Source organism: Protopterus annectens, chromosome 1.part1 (assembly GCF_019279795.1).
Source record: "Protopterus annectens isolate FY-2018-M chromosome 1.part1, PAN1.0, whole genome shotgun sequence".
In the NCBI taxonomy this organism is placed as follows: domain Eukaryota; kingdom Metazoa; phylum Chordata; order Ceratodontiformes; family Protopteridae; genus Protopterus; species Protopterus annectens.
This window is the reverse complement of record NC_056726.1, coordinates 376,338,188-376,354,502: the sequence shown is the minus strand read 5'-3', so window position 1 is coordinate 376,354,502 and position 16,315 is coordinate 376,338,188. Positions and strand designations below refer to the sequence as shown.

Sequence of the window (16,315 nt, the reverse complement as noted above, 5' to 3'; positions counted from 1 at the left end):
CTAGATGATGTGTATTCGGAGGCCTGCCTTAACCCAGATTCTTTACCTCCAGCTCCAGTCAAGCCTAATAGGTATTACCGGGTTCCTGATTCACACCAATTTCTATACAAAAGCCATGCGGCTGACCCAGAAACTATTTCACAGGGTCCCAAGGGAATTAAGGCCTCCACTGCTAAAAATCCATTACCTTCAGAGAGAGATTCCAGAGCTTTAGAAAGGTGGGGAAAGAAGGTATACACCTCGGCCACCTTAACCATGAGGGCATTAAACTGTCAGTTCCATATGTTAAAGTACCAACGGTTTCTGTTATCACAGTTGAAAAGCAAAATGTCACAACCTGAACAACCAGACTTGAAGGAGTTGCAGGATTTGTTACATAGAGCAGAACAAGTGGGTAAACATACCTTACAATGTGGTTTTGATGCTTTAGAGGCCTCTTGTAGAGCTGCTGTTACAGGATCAGTCATACGTAGACATGCTTTACTGGATGCACCTCTGCAAAAAAATGTATTGTTTGGTGTTAAAGCTGAGGAGGTATTAAAGAAAATGGAGGAAAAGGCAAAATCAATGCAAACAGTGAAATATTTCCTACAGGTACAACCTCCACGTTTCAGTAGAAATTGGCCTTCCAAAAATTGGTCTTTTCCAGCCACGGACAGACCCCAAAGAGGTAGATACAGGCGCCCGAGGGGTAGAGGGCAATCTCAAGGATAGTTTAGAGGCAGACAATGGCAAGCACCTACACAAAGAGGTGGTGAGGATAGTTCACAGCCATTCAGAAAGCAGAACCAATGACTTTCCCCTTTGCATGCCAAGCTAGGCTCAAATGGCAGCACCTTTAGGAGGAAAACTGGCATTATTTTCACAAAATTGGCATATTGTCACAAAAGACAAATGGATCCTGGACATTATAGACAGAGGCTACAGATTCCACTTTCACACCCTTCCAAAAATGAGAGGCATGCCAAACCTGCCACACAATCAAAGGGCAGAGGCACAAAAACAAAATTTCAGATCTCATGGACATGAAAGCTATTCAAGAGGTACCTGCACAAGAACACGGTCAAGATTTTTATTCCAGACTATTCCTGGTACCAAGAAAGGGAAAAGAGTGGAGACAGCAGCTTCTTCCTATGCTGGGCAAGGAGTCTTGGCTGGTAACATTGGACCTCAAGGAGGCATACCTGCATGTCCCAATCAGACAGGATTGCAGAAGATACCTCAGATTTCTTGCAGGTTCAACCCATTATCAATTCTCTGCATTGCCCTTTGGCTTATCTACTGTGCCCCGAGTATTCACAAAATCCCTGGCATCAGTAATTGCCTTCTGCAGACTTCAAGGGATACAAATATACCCATAACTGGATGACTGCCTGATCCAAGCGGACAGCAAGCACATACTTCTGAAACACCTGGCGTATGTAATGTTGTTGAAATCTCTCGGATACACAGTCAACAAAAAGAAGTCAAGACTAATAGCCTCTCAAACAATAATTTTCCTGGGTGCCAGCTTGGATACAAACACCCAGATGGCCTACCTTATGCCAGAGAAACAAGGGCAACTAACTCAATACTTCAGAAAACTGGCAACTTTCACCAGGCTGACTGCAAGGAAAATCCTGCAGGCTCTGGGATTCATGGCATCTTGCATCCTACTAATCCCATGTGCAAAGCTGCATATGAGGAAACTTCAATGGTACCTAAAAAACCTATGGTCTCAACACAGCCACAGTTTGGAAACAATAATACCACTGATTCCATGTCTTCAAAATGTATTTCTGTGGTGGGCTCAATCATGCCAAAGAAACACAGGTCTACCATTCTGCAAGCCTCAAGCAAATCAAGTCATCACAACAGATGCCTCTGATTACGCCTGAGGGGGGCGCACATGACAGATCGGTGCATTCAGGGCAAATGGTCCCAAAAAGAAAAGCACCTACACATCAATCAAAAGGAAATGCTAGCAGTAATAAATGCTATTACAGCTTTCAAAGACCTGATGCATCCAGGCCAGCTATTGATAAGGACAGACAACACCACAGTTAATGTGGTACATAAACAAACCGGGAGGAACCCATTCATACCCCCTATGCAGGCTAGCCATGTCTCTTTGGAACATGGCTCTGGAATTGCAAATCGAGCTTCAAGCGCAGTTCCTGCCAGGCAAAGAAAACACGCTGGCAGACGACCTAAGCAGAAATATGACAGATCCACACGAATGGAAGTTGCATCCTCAAGTTTTTTCAAAGATAATTCAAGCATGGGGAAGGCCAGACATAGATCTCTTTGCCTCCCACAGAAATCACCAATTGGCAAAATTCTGCTCAAGGACCTTTCATCCACAGACCTGGAAAGTGGACACACTCTCTTTCAGTTGGACAACAATGACAGTTTATGCCTTTCCACCTCTTCCTCTGCTGCCCAAAGTTCTATTAAAAACCAGAGCAGACAGACCAAAGATGATTCTCATTGCTCCAGACTGGCCAAGACAACACTGGTACCCACTCCTGAGGAGCCTGACGCATTCCCCACCATGGATCCTGCCTCTAATGCCTCTTCTACTGACTCAGCACAACTTCAAAACTCTTCACAGTCAGCTGAAAACACTCAATCTAGCCGCATGGAAGATTCCTTAAAATCACAACAGACCCTACTCTCCAAGGAGGTGCAGGATGTCATTTTGGAGGCCAGAAGACCTTCTACTAGAAAAGCCTACTCCGCAAAATGGAAACGGTTTTGTGCTTGGAATGAGAAAAAGGGCCAGAACCCTGGAATACTGAATTTACCTCAAATATTACAGTACCTAGCTGAGATGCTAAGCAGAGGACTTTCATTCTCCTCCATCAAAATCCATGCCTCAGCCATTTCTGCAGAATTCAACACTGATCCTCCTTTATTCTCTCACCCCCTCTTAAGACAGTTCCTCAGAGGGGTAAGAATATAAAACCCCCAAGGAAACAACCAGTACCTGCTTGGGACCTCAATTTCATTCTAGAAAAACTTACTTTGCCTCCCTTTGAGCCAGCTGCATCCACAGAACTGCAATAATTTGTCCTGGAAAACAGCCTTCCTGCTGGCTATCACCTCCGCTCGTAGGGTTTCAGAACTACAAGCCCTCATGGCTGTGCAGCCTTTCATCATTTTCCATCAGGACAGAGTATCCTTGCGAACCAACCCTTCCTTTATGCCAAAGGTAGTATCAGGGTAGCCTTGAATCAGGCTATCCACTTACCTACCTTTTACCCCAATCCTCAAAACAAAGGGGAGAGACTACTACATTCCTTGGACATTCATAGGCAGCTACGTTATTATTTGGACAGAACAAAGCCTTTCAGAAAATCAGAGCAACTCTTTGTGTCCTATGCTACAGGAGCTCAAGGGAAGCCTATTTCCAAACAGACAATCTCAAAATGGATAGCCCACTGCATATGCTTTTGTTACTCTTTTCATGGTAAAACTGTACCTGCAGGCCTCAGGTCTCACTCCACAAGGGCCGCAGCCACCTCTGCAGCTTTCCTCAGGGGGGTTCTTACCAAAGATATTTTGGAAGCTGCCACTTGGAGTTCTGTACATACTTTCTCCAAGCACTATCACCTACCATTATACTCCAAATCTAGAGCAGGCTTTGCCACTGCAGTCTTGCAGGGCATCCTGGCTCCTCCTAGTTCCACCTAGTGGCTGCCACCGGTTTTGTAGCTTTGGTTTCTACCCTTTTGTTATGACTGCAGCTGTATGCACGATGAACATAGTACAGTTTTGTACCTACCATAAATGTAGATGTTCGAGTGCTAATACAGCTGCAGTCCAGGTTTCCCTCCCTCCCTCCTTCCCCTCTGGGACAGGCCTAATGGCTAACTCTTCCTCAAACTGATTGGGTTATTCTTTTATGGTGTATTTGCTTGCAACTACTGTTTTTTGATTATACTGCATTGCATTATTACATAAATTTATGTATTGCCTTCCTTCTGGGGGCACCTGACATCTGGGGCAAGAAAAACTGAAGAAAATGTCGTTGGCTGGATGTCCTTCAAGGATGCAACTGCAGTCCTTACATATGGGTTGTCCTGCCTCAGGCAGCCCTTCGGTCGGCCGGATTCCAAAGTCTGGGTCCGGCGTCTGCTGATGTCGCCTTTCCCCGACATCAGAGCGCCTAGGGTATAAAAACGTCAGCCGACGCCATCTTCTTCCCTCTTTCTTGCTGCGTGGCGCCCGAAGCAGAAGCAGTTCGCAAGTGCCGGTCGGTCAGCTCCTGTGTTTTCAGCTACTGAAGTCTTCAAAAAAGCTAAGTACCCCGTTGGGGACCTTTTCTTGCCTCAGCCGATGTCAGATAAAACTGTAAAAGTTAATAATTGTTTAACTTGTGGGAAACAAATACCTCATAAGGATTTCCACTCTTACTGCTTACCCTGTCTAGGCCCAGAACACAACGTCTTGGCCTGTACAGCTTGTGCTTCTTTCAATAAACGCACTCTTAGACGTCGGTCAGAGTTTGCACAGGATTATTTTGGGGAAGATTTCTGTTATATCATGCCGTCGGAGCTTCCGACAACACATTTACCTAAAAAACGGAAGGATAAGGACCGACACTCGCGGTCCACGGTCTCGACCGACACCATGCTTAGGCCTACCGCGAGTGTCTTGGTCTCTTCTGAGCGGGTTTCACAACCGCTACAGACCGACGACACCGCCCACCGTTACCGGTGCGGAGGCCAGCTCGGTGCCGGTTTCTGTTCTCCCCTCTGAGACCGTTGCCCAGGATATTTCTGACACCATTTCAGTGGATAAGACTACTCCAGCACGTGGGGCTGCCAGGCCTCAAGTGTCTATGTCCATTAAGGCCTACACACATGCTAAGGCTGCCAAACATGCTAAGTCTCTCCCTCCAAGATCTGTTTCTCTGGGATCTGCTTCTGGTTCTCAAATTTTAAGTTTAGCTGAGGACCTTATTTCTTTAATTAGGGGTTCTCAGCCACATCCAGATAGAGGCTCTCAGCCACCTTTTGTCCAGAGGCCTAGGGGTGAGCAGGTAGATCCCCAGTCCTCTGATGAGGCCTCAGGTGATTCTGCACATTCAGACTACCAGGAGGAGGCCTTCCCGGCCTACAAGGACTCTGATGCGGAGGAATCCATTCCCACTGCTTCTCCTCCTGAGGAGTTTTCCTTTGGGGAAACGCTTCATTCCATGAGGGAACACTTCAAATGGCAAGGCCAAGAATACTCAGATTCTAGGAAAAGGTTAAGGGAATTTTTAAAGCTACCTCAGCATAGACCCTTAGCTATTCCTCCAGTTTTAAATGTTTTAGATGATGTGTACTTAGAATCTAGTGTTTCCCCTGACTCCCTCCCCCCTGCCCCTGTCAAGCCAGACAGGTACTACAGGGTCCCAGACACACATCAATTTCTGTACAAGGGCCATACTGCTGACCCTGAAACTATTTCTCAGGGGCCTAAAGGGGTTTCCCCCACTACTGCTAAGAATCCACTTCCTTCGGAAAGAGATTCTAGGGCTTTAGAAAGGTGGGGCAAGAAAGTATATACATCTTCCACCCTTTCTATGCGAGCATTAAATTGTCAATTTCATATGATTCAGCATCAGGAATACATGTTGGATGACTTGCAAAAGAAATTGGCTTCCCCTGAACCATTAGATAGAAAGGGGTTACAGAATTTGGTTCATAATACTCAGCAGGTTAGCAACCATTTCCTTCAGTGTGGATATGATGCATTGGAAGCTTCATGTAGAGCAGCAATGACAGGTGCGGTCATACGCAAACATGCTTGGTTAAAGGAACAAACATTGCCAGACCATGTGAAAATTAAGCTTTTGGACGCACCACTAGAGAAACATAAGCTATTTGGTGCTACTGCACAAGAGGTTTTAAAGAAAATAGAGGAAAAGGCAAAATCAGTGCAAACAGTCAAAGATTTCCTCCAGGTACAGCCTCCAAGATTCAGCAGGAATTGGCCTTCTAAGCATTGGGCCTTCCCAGACACAGACAAATTTCAAAGAGGCAAAAACAGACGTTGCAGAGGTAGAGGGCAAACTCGAGGCTCCTACAGAGGATGCCAATGGCAGCCTCCGAACCAGAGAGGTGGGGCAGGACCTTCCACTGCTCCGCAGGGACAATCTCAATGACTTGACTTTGACTCCGCCATCCAGGGCTCAATTAGAAGCACCTTTGGGTGGAAAATTATCTTTATTCTCACAAAATTGGCACAATATTACAAAGGACAAATGGATACTGGACATAATGGACAAAGGATACAGACTCCATTTTCATACACTACCAACAAGACATGGCAGGCCAAACCTGCCACCAAATCAAAGGGCAGAGGCACTCAAACAAATAACAAACCTACTTCAAATAAGAGCAATAGAGAAGGTTCCTTCTGCAGAACAAGGCCAAGGATTTTATTCAAGACTGTTCCTTGTTCCAAGAAAAGAAAGCCAATGGAGACCCATTCTGGACTTGTCCGCACTGAATACTTACCTTATTGTGCCAAAATTCAAAATGCTGACTTTACAGCAACTCCTTCCCATGCTGGGCAAGGGGTTTTGGCTGGTAACTCTGGACCTCAAGGAGGCATACCTGCATGTCCCAATCAGACAAAGTTGCAGAAGATGCCTCAGATTTCTTGCAGGTTCAGAGCATTATCAATTCTCAGCATTGCCCTTTGGCTTATCTACTGCACCCAGAGTGTTCACGAAATGCCTGGCATCAGTAATTGCACATTGCAGACTCCAGGGGATACAGATATACCCTTACCTGGACGACTGCCTTATACAAGCGGACAGCCAACAAGCCTTGTTAAAAAACTTGGACTACGTCATTCACCTACTGCAGGCCTTGGGATACACAGTCAGTATTCAGAAATCAAGTCTCGTACCATCCCAACAAATACCTTTCCTGGGTGCCACACTGGACACAAACACCCAGATGGCGTTTCTGACAAAAGAAAAACAAAAACAATTACCAGAATACTTCAGAAATTTGGCAACACACACCCAGATGACTGCAAGGAAAATCCTGCAGGCCCTGGGTTTCATGGCATCTTGCATTCTTCTTATCCCACACGCAAGGCTGCATATGAGGAAACTACAATGGTATCTAAAAAGTTTATGGTCTCAACACAGCCACAGCCTGGAAGCATTGATCCCACTCATTCTATGCCTTCAAAAGGAATTTCTGTGGTGGGCTCAAGCAAGCCAGATAAACAAAGGTCTGCCATTCAGCAAGCCTCGTACAAGTCAAACCATAACAACAGACACCTCGGACCATGGATGGGGGGCGCACATGGAGGGCAGATGCATTCAAGGACAATGGACACAAAAAGAAAAGCACCTGCACATCAAACAAAAAGAAATGCTGGCAGTGATACATGCAATCAAGGCCTTCGAAAAGTTCATGCATCAGGGCCATCTACTAATAAAGACAGACAATACCACAGTTATGTGGTACATAAACAAGCAAGGAGGTACCCATTCCTACCCTCTTTGCAGACTGGCAATGAATCTCTGGGACATCTCCCTACAATTGAAAATAGAGCTACAATCCCAGTTTGTACCAGGGAAGGACAATGTTCTGGCGGACAGCCTAAGCAGAAACATCATGGATCCACACGAATGGATGTTGCATCCAGACACTTTCTTACAAATAACTCAAGCATGGGGAAGGCCGGACATAGATCTTTTTGCCTCCCATCTCAATCACCATCTGAGAAAATTTTGCACAAGGACATACCATCCTCAAGCATGGAAGGTGGACGCTCTCTCTTTCAGTTGGAACTCTCTAACACTATATGCCTTACCACCTCTTCCTTTGATGACCAAGGTGTTGCTAAAGATCAAGACAGAGCAACCGAAAGTCATACTGATAGCTCCAGACTGGCCAAGACAACACTGGTACCCACTGCTACGGAGCTTAACGCACACCAATCCGTGGCTCCTTCCTCAAAGGCCACTTCTTCTGACACAGCACAATTACAGGACACTACACCCCAGCTTGAAAACATTGAAGCTGACAGCTTGGAAGATTCCATGACTATTCCTCAGGATACACTTTCCAAAAGGGTAAAAGATATCATCCTGGAGGCACACGGACCTTCCACTAGAAAAACATACTCAGCAAAATGGAAGAGATTTCTTTTCTGGAACAGCAAAAAGGGTCAAGACCCATCAGTGATGAGCATTCCACAGATCCTAGAATATTTGGCCGAAATGCTCCACAATGGCCTTTCATATTCTTCCATAAAAATACATGCTTCAGCAATATCTGCCAAATATAACACTGATCCGCCTGTATTTTCTCACCCATTGCTAAGACAGTTTCTAAGAGGTATAAAGAACATCAACCCTCCAAGGAAACCACCAGTGCCTGCATGGGACCTCAACTTCATGCTGGAAAAATTAACTCTTCCTCCCTTTGAACCAGCAGCATCTTCAGAGTTGAAATTTCTGTCTTGGAAGACAGCTTTCCTTCTGGCAGTAACCTCAGCAAGAAGAGTCTCTGAGCTACAGGCCCTTATGGTAATACAACCATTTCTCATTTTTCATCAGGACAGAATTTCTTTTGAGAACCAATCCGTCATTCATGCTAAAGGTGGTATCCAGGGTGTCCCTGAATCAAGCTATTCACCTGCCTACCTTTTTTCCCAATCCTCAAAATAAAGGGGAGAGACTTCTGCACACCTTGGACATACACAGACAGTTGCGCTACTACTTGGACAGAACAAAGTTTTTCAGAAAATCTGACCAGCTTTTTGTAGCTTACGCTGCTGGATTGCAGGGAAAAGCAATTTCCAAACAGACAATTTCTAAATGGATTGGAAATTGCATTCGATTCTGCTACTCTTTTCATGGAAAAGCTGTGCCATCTGACATCAGGCCACATTCCACCAGAGCTACAGCCACCTCCACAGCCTTTTTAAGAGGAGTGGCAACAAAGGACATTTTAGAAGCTGCTACATGGAGCTCCGTGCATACATTTTCCAAACATTACAACCTGCCTTTATATTCCAGATCCAGAGCAGGGTTTGCTTCTGCAGTCCTGCAGGGCATTTTAGCTACACCATCTTTGTCTTAGTGCCTACCACCCCCAGGTTGGCTATGGTATTCAACCCATATGTAAGGACTGCAGTTGCATCCTTGAAGGACATAGTACAGTTTTGTACCTACCATAAATGTAGATGTCCGATAGGTATGCAACTGCAGTCAGGTTTTCCCTCCCACCTACCCCTCTGTGGTATTCCTTTGGGTTTCTACCCTTCATTTTAGCTACCTAGGGTAATCTTTTATGGTGTATTTGTTTTTGTCGGTGTTGATATGATGGCTTAGTGGTTAACTACTGTGACTATAGTGTATAGGGTCCTGAGTTTGAGCCTTGCCAAGGCAGTTTATTTACTAAGTTTGGATGGCCAAGCGGTGTAAGGTGCTATGTGAAGATCACAATCTCCCCTGGAGGTATGGGTTTGAATCCCACTTCTAACATATTGGGGGTGGGAGGTTGGCATAATGGTTAAGTTGTTTACCTTAGAAACATAAGGTGCAGGGTTTGATTCTCACATGGGGTAATTGGCTAGGCTGAAAATGGCCCACAAGGGCAGTTAGCCTATTACTAATCTATTACTATTACTAATCTATGTTATTGTACTTGTCTGGAATTTTTTCTCTATTTTCAAAATTTAGCCTTCCTTAGAGAGCACCTGGCATCTGGGGCAAGAAACACTGAAGAAGATGGCGTCGGCTGACGGTTTTATACCCCAGGCGCTCTGACGTCGGGGAAAGGGCGACATCAGCCGACGCCGGACACAGACTTTGGAATCCGGCCGACCGAAGGGCTGCCTGAGGCAGGACAACCCATATGTAAGGACTGCAGTTGCATACCTATCGGACATCTACATTTATGGTAGGTACAAAACTGTACTTTCCTTTATACCCCTGTCGCACTGACGTCAGGGAAGAAGCGACGACATCCGACGCCGGACCTAGACTTTGGAATTCGGCCGACCGAGGACCCGCCTGACGGCAGGAAAACCCATCTGTTATGACTGCAGCTGTATCGGCACTCGAACATCTACATTTATGGTAGTTACAAAACTGTACTTTCTAGACATTGTAGATGATGTATTTTCAGAGTCCGGCCTGTCTCCTGACACTTTATCCCCTGCACCTGTTAAGCCAGACAGATACTACAGAGTTCCAGACTCTCATAAATTTCTATATAAAAACCCTGCTGCTGACCCAGAAACTATTTCTCAGGGTCCCAAAGGGGTCAAGGCTTCCACTGCAAAAAAACCCTGTCCCCTCTAATAGGGATTCTAGGGCACTGGACAGATGGGGGAAAACGTTTACACTTCTGCTACCTTGGCTGTAAGGGCTTTAAATTGTCAGTTTCATATGCTTAAATATCAGCAATACTTAATGTCACTGCTAAAACAGAAAATTTTGACATTCTGAATGTACTGATAACAAGGAAATGCAGGATTTATTGCATGCAGCTGAACAAGTGGGAAAGCATACTTTGCAATGTGGTTTTGATTCACTGGAGGCCTCTTTCAGGGCCGCTATTACTGGTTCTGTTATTAGAAGGCATGCTTGGTTAAAGGAACAGAATTTGCCTGATCATGTTAAAGCAAAATTATTGGATGCTCCATTACAGCATGTTACTTTGTTTGGTGTTAAGGCAGAAGAGGTGTTGAAGAAAATGGAGGATAAAGCGAAATCTATGCAGACAATTAAGGATTTCCTACAGGTACAGCCACCCAAGTTTAGCAGGAACTGGCCTTTTAAGAAATGGTCCTTTCCAGTGTCAGACAGGCCACAGAGAGGCAGATACAGACACCCTAGAGGCAGATCCCAGCCCCAAGGCGCATACAGGCCTAAACAATGGGGTGCTTCTACCTCCAAAAGCGGAGAAAACAAATCACAGCCATACAGGAAACAGTCCCAATGACTTCCCTCTGCCAAGGCCAAGCACTTATCTTTTGGCAGCACCCTTAGAGGAAAACTAGCACTTTTTTCACAAAATTGGCACATGATCACCCAGGACAAATGGGTCTTGAATATAGTGTCTCAGGGCTACAGGTTCCACTTTCACACCCTTCCAAAGACAAAAGGTATGCCAGACCTGCCACACAATCAATGGGCAGAGGCACAAAAGCAAGTTTCATCCCTCATGGACATGAGGGCTATTCAGCGAGTACCACAGCAAGAGCAGGGACAAGTATTTTACTCAAGACTTTTCTTGGTACGCAGAAAGGACAAAGCCTGGAGACCAATACTGGATCTGTCTATTCTAAACACTTTTCTGGACGTTCCAAAATTCAAAATGTTGACTCTGAAGCAGCTTCTGCCCATGCTGGGCAAAAAGGCTTGGCTTGTAACTTTGGACCTCAGGGGCATACCTGCATGTCCCAATCAGACAGTCTTGTAGAAGATACCTCAGATTCATAGCTGGCTCAATGCACTACCAGTTCTCTGCACTGCCCTTTGGCTTATCTACTGCGCCCAGAGTCTTCACAAAATGCCTGGCACCAGTAATTGCTGGGTTTAGACCGTCTTGATACAGGTTAGTTTTACCCTACTGATAATGTGTTGTTGCAATAATAATCCTACTCCGTAAGAGAGAAATTGCAGGTTCAGACATTTGGTGTTGGTATTACATTGGTATTACAACCCACATGACCAGAGTTTGACAAGTGGCTCAGGCACCAGTCAGAGAGAGCATGGGGGAGAAGAGAAATGACAAAGCAAAGCTTCACATTTCTTTGAGTATGGGCTGCAAGCATGTGCCCATAGATGATGTCCATAGGTGAAGTCCCACAAGAGACCAGGGCTCACATAGAGGTGAAGCCTACAAGGAGGTAGTACTGGAGGTGTGGATGTCAATTGCAGGGTGCATTGTACACCAACCCATTAGGCATGATTGGGCAAATGCAGAGGGAGGCTAGGGATAATAGCAAAAAAGGTCACCCACAGCATAAATGATTGCTCTCTCTCTCTCTCTCAATTATCTTGACTCTTACCTGCAAGAAAAAAAAAATAAGCCAAATGGCTCCCTCAACTAGGTAGAATAATCGGGCCCATACAACAGACAGAGGCAGGACTTAATGGCTGGCACAAGAAAAATGGAAAAAAAATACAATGCAGCAAGTTCTCCACTTTAAGATGAAGAAAACAGGCAGGCTACTGCAGGCACGAAGAAAGTACAGTTGTGTACCTACCATGAATGTAGATGTTCGAGTGTATTCACTGTTGCAGTCATTACACTTGGGTTATCCTGCTGGCAGGCTACCTGCAGTTGGCCTGAATTCCAAATTCCTGGTCCGGCGTCGGTTGCTGTCGCCTCTTCCCTGACATCAGTGCGCCAGGGGTGGTTTAAGCCTTGCAGGAGATGGACCTCCATGTGCTCCTTTATCTGGATGAATGGCTTCTGCTGTTCTTATCAGTGGACTTTCTGTAACCAATTTTGGTTGAACACTTAGGAAAGCAAGTCATGTGGGTATTCAAATGAGAAGTCCTCTCTGGCCTTGGCCTTGACCTTGACTGAGAGCATTGCTCTTCACTGAGTAATGCTGGGCAGACCTCCATGTCATATTTTCATGCTTGCAGAAAAGACACTGGAGGTTTTGACTTGGGCAACTTTAGTGAGAACATGGAGGTATATGCTTGATCTCTAGTGTATCTTCTGGGCTTAATGGTGGCCATTATCTTTATGGTGCCTGTAATATGCTTAATAATGTGGGTCTCATAGGATAGTGAGATGTTTATGGCTGCTTAGTCACCAGTCACCTAACAATCTGCTACTGCTACCAGTCTGCTGTTTTCAGGCTCTGAAATGTTGTACATTTCTCACCAGTCATAGTGTAGGGCTTTCCTTCCCACAAATAAATCCTTCTTTGGTTCTGATGAATGTTTTGCAAGTGGGTTGGAAAACCTGTATGGTGTAGGGGAATTAGATCGCTAGGAGAGAGGCTTCAAACTGTCCTGGAGCAATACACAGTGCTTTGTGACTTGAAGGTTTGAAAGTGGAGGTGAGACTAGAGATCGTTCTACTTCAGTCAGTCAGCTAGTCTGTAGTATGGTGTATAAGATATTGTGGCATGTGCTTAAGTCTTATAGGTTCATAGGTTGGTACTAGGCTATCGGCCCTAGGGCCTATACAAGCCTAGCCATAACAATTCCCTGGCTATTTCTTCCCACACTATTTACTTCCCTGGACTCCTGTCTAGCAGGGCGACTGATGTGATCCCCGGGGTGAATTTCCTTTCTCCCATCCAATCCACAAGGTTCCTTTTGAAGAGGCCCAAAGAGGCGCTCTGCTTGACATGTATGGGCAGTCTATTCCAGAGTCTGGGAAGTCTCTGGGACAGGAACCTATCCCTCCAGCATGTTTTGTTTATTGTGATGACAAGATTTAGATCCCTGGAACGTGTGGCTCTGAGGGATTGGGATTTTTTTAAGTGTAGCATGTCCAATAGCACTGGGTTTGACATGGCCTTGTATGTCCCTCCAGTACAGCTCTTTTGATTGTGCACCTTTAACTCCTAGTGGGCGTGGCTTGAGCTTTTAAAAAAGAGTTATCACCTTACAATTCTAACAAATACTCATCGACATAGTTCAAATATCAATACAATTGTGTTTGCCATCTTGTATGCTTCAAGATAAAATATTTTGATACCTTGTACAGGGCATGGTTTTGGAATTATTAATGCAAATATGAGCAAGCAATACTTGACGCCTAGAGGAGCAGTAGGAGGTAACTGCAGATGCACCTGGAGGCGTCACTCGGATGTAGAGATCGCCTCGGAGTAGACAATATGCGACAGAGTATAGCTGGAATTTTTTAAGGCGGTCAGCATAGGGCATCTGCTTTAGGCCTGTGATTCTTTTAGTGAGATATTTCTGCGGCCTTTCCAGTTGTTGCAGATGTCTTGAGAGGTACATACCAAATGGGGCGATGTATTCTATAATGAGTCTAATGAGGGATGAGTACAGTGGGACAATGACGACCTTTTTTCTGGATGAAAAGCCCTTAGTTATGAGGTGTGCCACATAGAAGGATTTCCTAACTGCTGTGGCAATGTGGTTATTGAAGGTGAGACCACTGTCCACCTGTGTCCCTAAGTCTCTTATTACACTTTCGGTGTTTAGTGTACTGCCACCTATGTGATAATTCACGGGTACTGGGAAGTTATGCAAAGTACACACCAGAAAACAGATGTGTGGCACTTGTCATAGAGGTATCACCCTTTTAATCAGTCACATCCTAGGAGAAGCGAATTTGCTGGTGGATTTCCTGAACTGTACATTTCACTTTAAGGTTTCTGTCTGGTCAGTCTCGTCTGGACTGGGGCACCGTAAAAATTAGCATCTTTGCAAGACAGGAGAGAAGAGTCTTCCCTCTTCTATTCAATTCAACAGTGCAGGATGGAATGGTATTGTAACTGCATTTTTACTGCAGTGTAACTTGTAATCAGTGCTGTCTGATGGGTGGTAGTTAGGAGAAAATCTAGTACTACTGCACTTGAGTATTAGTTGGAAGAAAACTTTACTGCAAACCCCCCTCCCCCCCCAAAAAATAAGACATCACTGGGGGAAAAATATATGTTTGCTGATTTAGTTCACATTACTGGGGAGAAGGTAGGAGATGGGCCATGGTGATTTCTGGTGAGATGAATTGTTTGGTACTGTCAGTAATAATTTTATAAGTAGAGGGAGTTAACAGTAAAGGAAGTGGTGTTTGGTAATAAATTAATTAAAACATTTGAAACTTGACGAGAAAGACTTAGTTGTATTAACTAAGGTGAAATTTCAGGGCAGCCAGTTGATGAGACTACCTGTGTAGCATCACTCACTTCTGTTTGTGAAAATTAGTGTGGGGAGCAGTACTTTTCTCTAAATAATGGGCTGTATACTTTTTGTCCAACCAGCTTTTCCAAGGATTAGAACAATCTGTAATCTACTCTTCTGGTGTGTACTTTGCATAACTTCCCAGTTGGGTACTCCTGTTTTAGCATACATAAGATATGTACCGAATGAATTCAACCAAATACAAATTCTGAGTTTTACGTTTTTTACAAATTGTCAATACATAAGATATGTTTAAAATACATATAAGATATCTTACTTAACATCTAAAATTTGTGTTTTTGTTTGCATTAGCAGATGTTGAATGTATGGTAACTTGATTATAGAAAAAATATCTTTTGTTAAGAGTATTGTTGATATGCATGTTATTTTCTGTGCTTATTTTTCTGGTATAGTTGTATTTGTAAATCGGCTATCATGTGTTCCATTTAAGTGATATTGTTCAATTTCTTTGTATTTATTTTCAGGTTATAAAATGTATCATTAACTTTCTTCTTGTTTATTTTAAAGTTGGTGTGGTCCTTGCAAAATACTTGGTCCTAGATTGGAAAAAGCTGTAGCTAAGCAGAACGGAAAGGTGACTATGGCCAAAGTTAACATTGATGATCTTACAGACCTTGCTTTTGAATATGAGGTACGTCCATTTGTTTCTTTTATGTAGAAGTAGTGGTTTAGAGGGAGGCATAAGCTGATCATTACTAACAGTAACATTATGTGTGGCGAACTGAGTGTAGACTTGTTTGAAATGAAAATACCCACCACTGGCATTTTTAAATGATTTTATATTTATGTGCATACAGTTAATCCACCCAGGGGTAATTGTTACCTAGCAGTCAGTAAAAATGCAATGTTGCCTAGGTGGGAGTAATTAGTAGTGGAATCTGATAGGTGAACTTTTTACAAAAGCAGCACACTTGGCCTCCGCATGATTAATTGCCCCCTCCCCCACATTTGTCCTCTCCCAAGTACATTTGGTAGTATAGTAATATCCCTGTCTTCTTATCCTCATCCATCCTCAGCACATTGGTTGGTAGGACACTGTCCCACCTCCAGTGCACAGTCCATAAGTAACATTGCGCCTTTCTGGTCTCCACCCTCCTCCCTGGTGACTGAGTATTGCTTCCGTAAAGACTTCAACGTATATACTGTCGTATTTGCAATGTTTAAGACTGTTTAAGAAGGGACATTATTTGGGAAGGTGCAGTGATCTCATCAGATCTGTCAAAAGCATTTGACTCAGTCAGACACCCCTGATTACTTTCCTGTCAGATATTTGGTGTAGGTTCCCGTGCACTACATCCCACTGTTTTTTCATCTGTTTCCTCATCAGGGCTTCGGTCTCACTTTCCAGCAAGGTGGGCTTCCCTGTGGCAGCCTAGGCCTGACCCAACTGGATGTCAACACACGCTCCTAGCGCTAAAGGGGCCTCCTTAGCAAAAGAGCTGC

At 44.4% G+C, this 16,315-nt stretch overlaps 1 protein-coding gene across 2 annotated transcripts in view; it reads left to right on the top strand.

Moving 5' to 3' along the window:
- The window catches only part of TXN2 (thioredoxin 2), a 408,927-nt gene that overhangs the window by 168,994 nt on the left and 223,618 nt on the right, over positions 1-16,315 (top strand). For both annotated transcript variants that reach the window (XM_044075328.1, XM_044075329.1), the window contains exon 3: positions 15,380-15,503. In XM_044075328.1, coding sequence (XP_043931263.1) covers positions 15,380-15,503 — 124 coding nt within the window. The remainder of the gene's footprint in view (positions 1-15,379; positions 15,504-16,315) is intronic.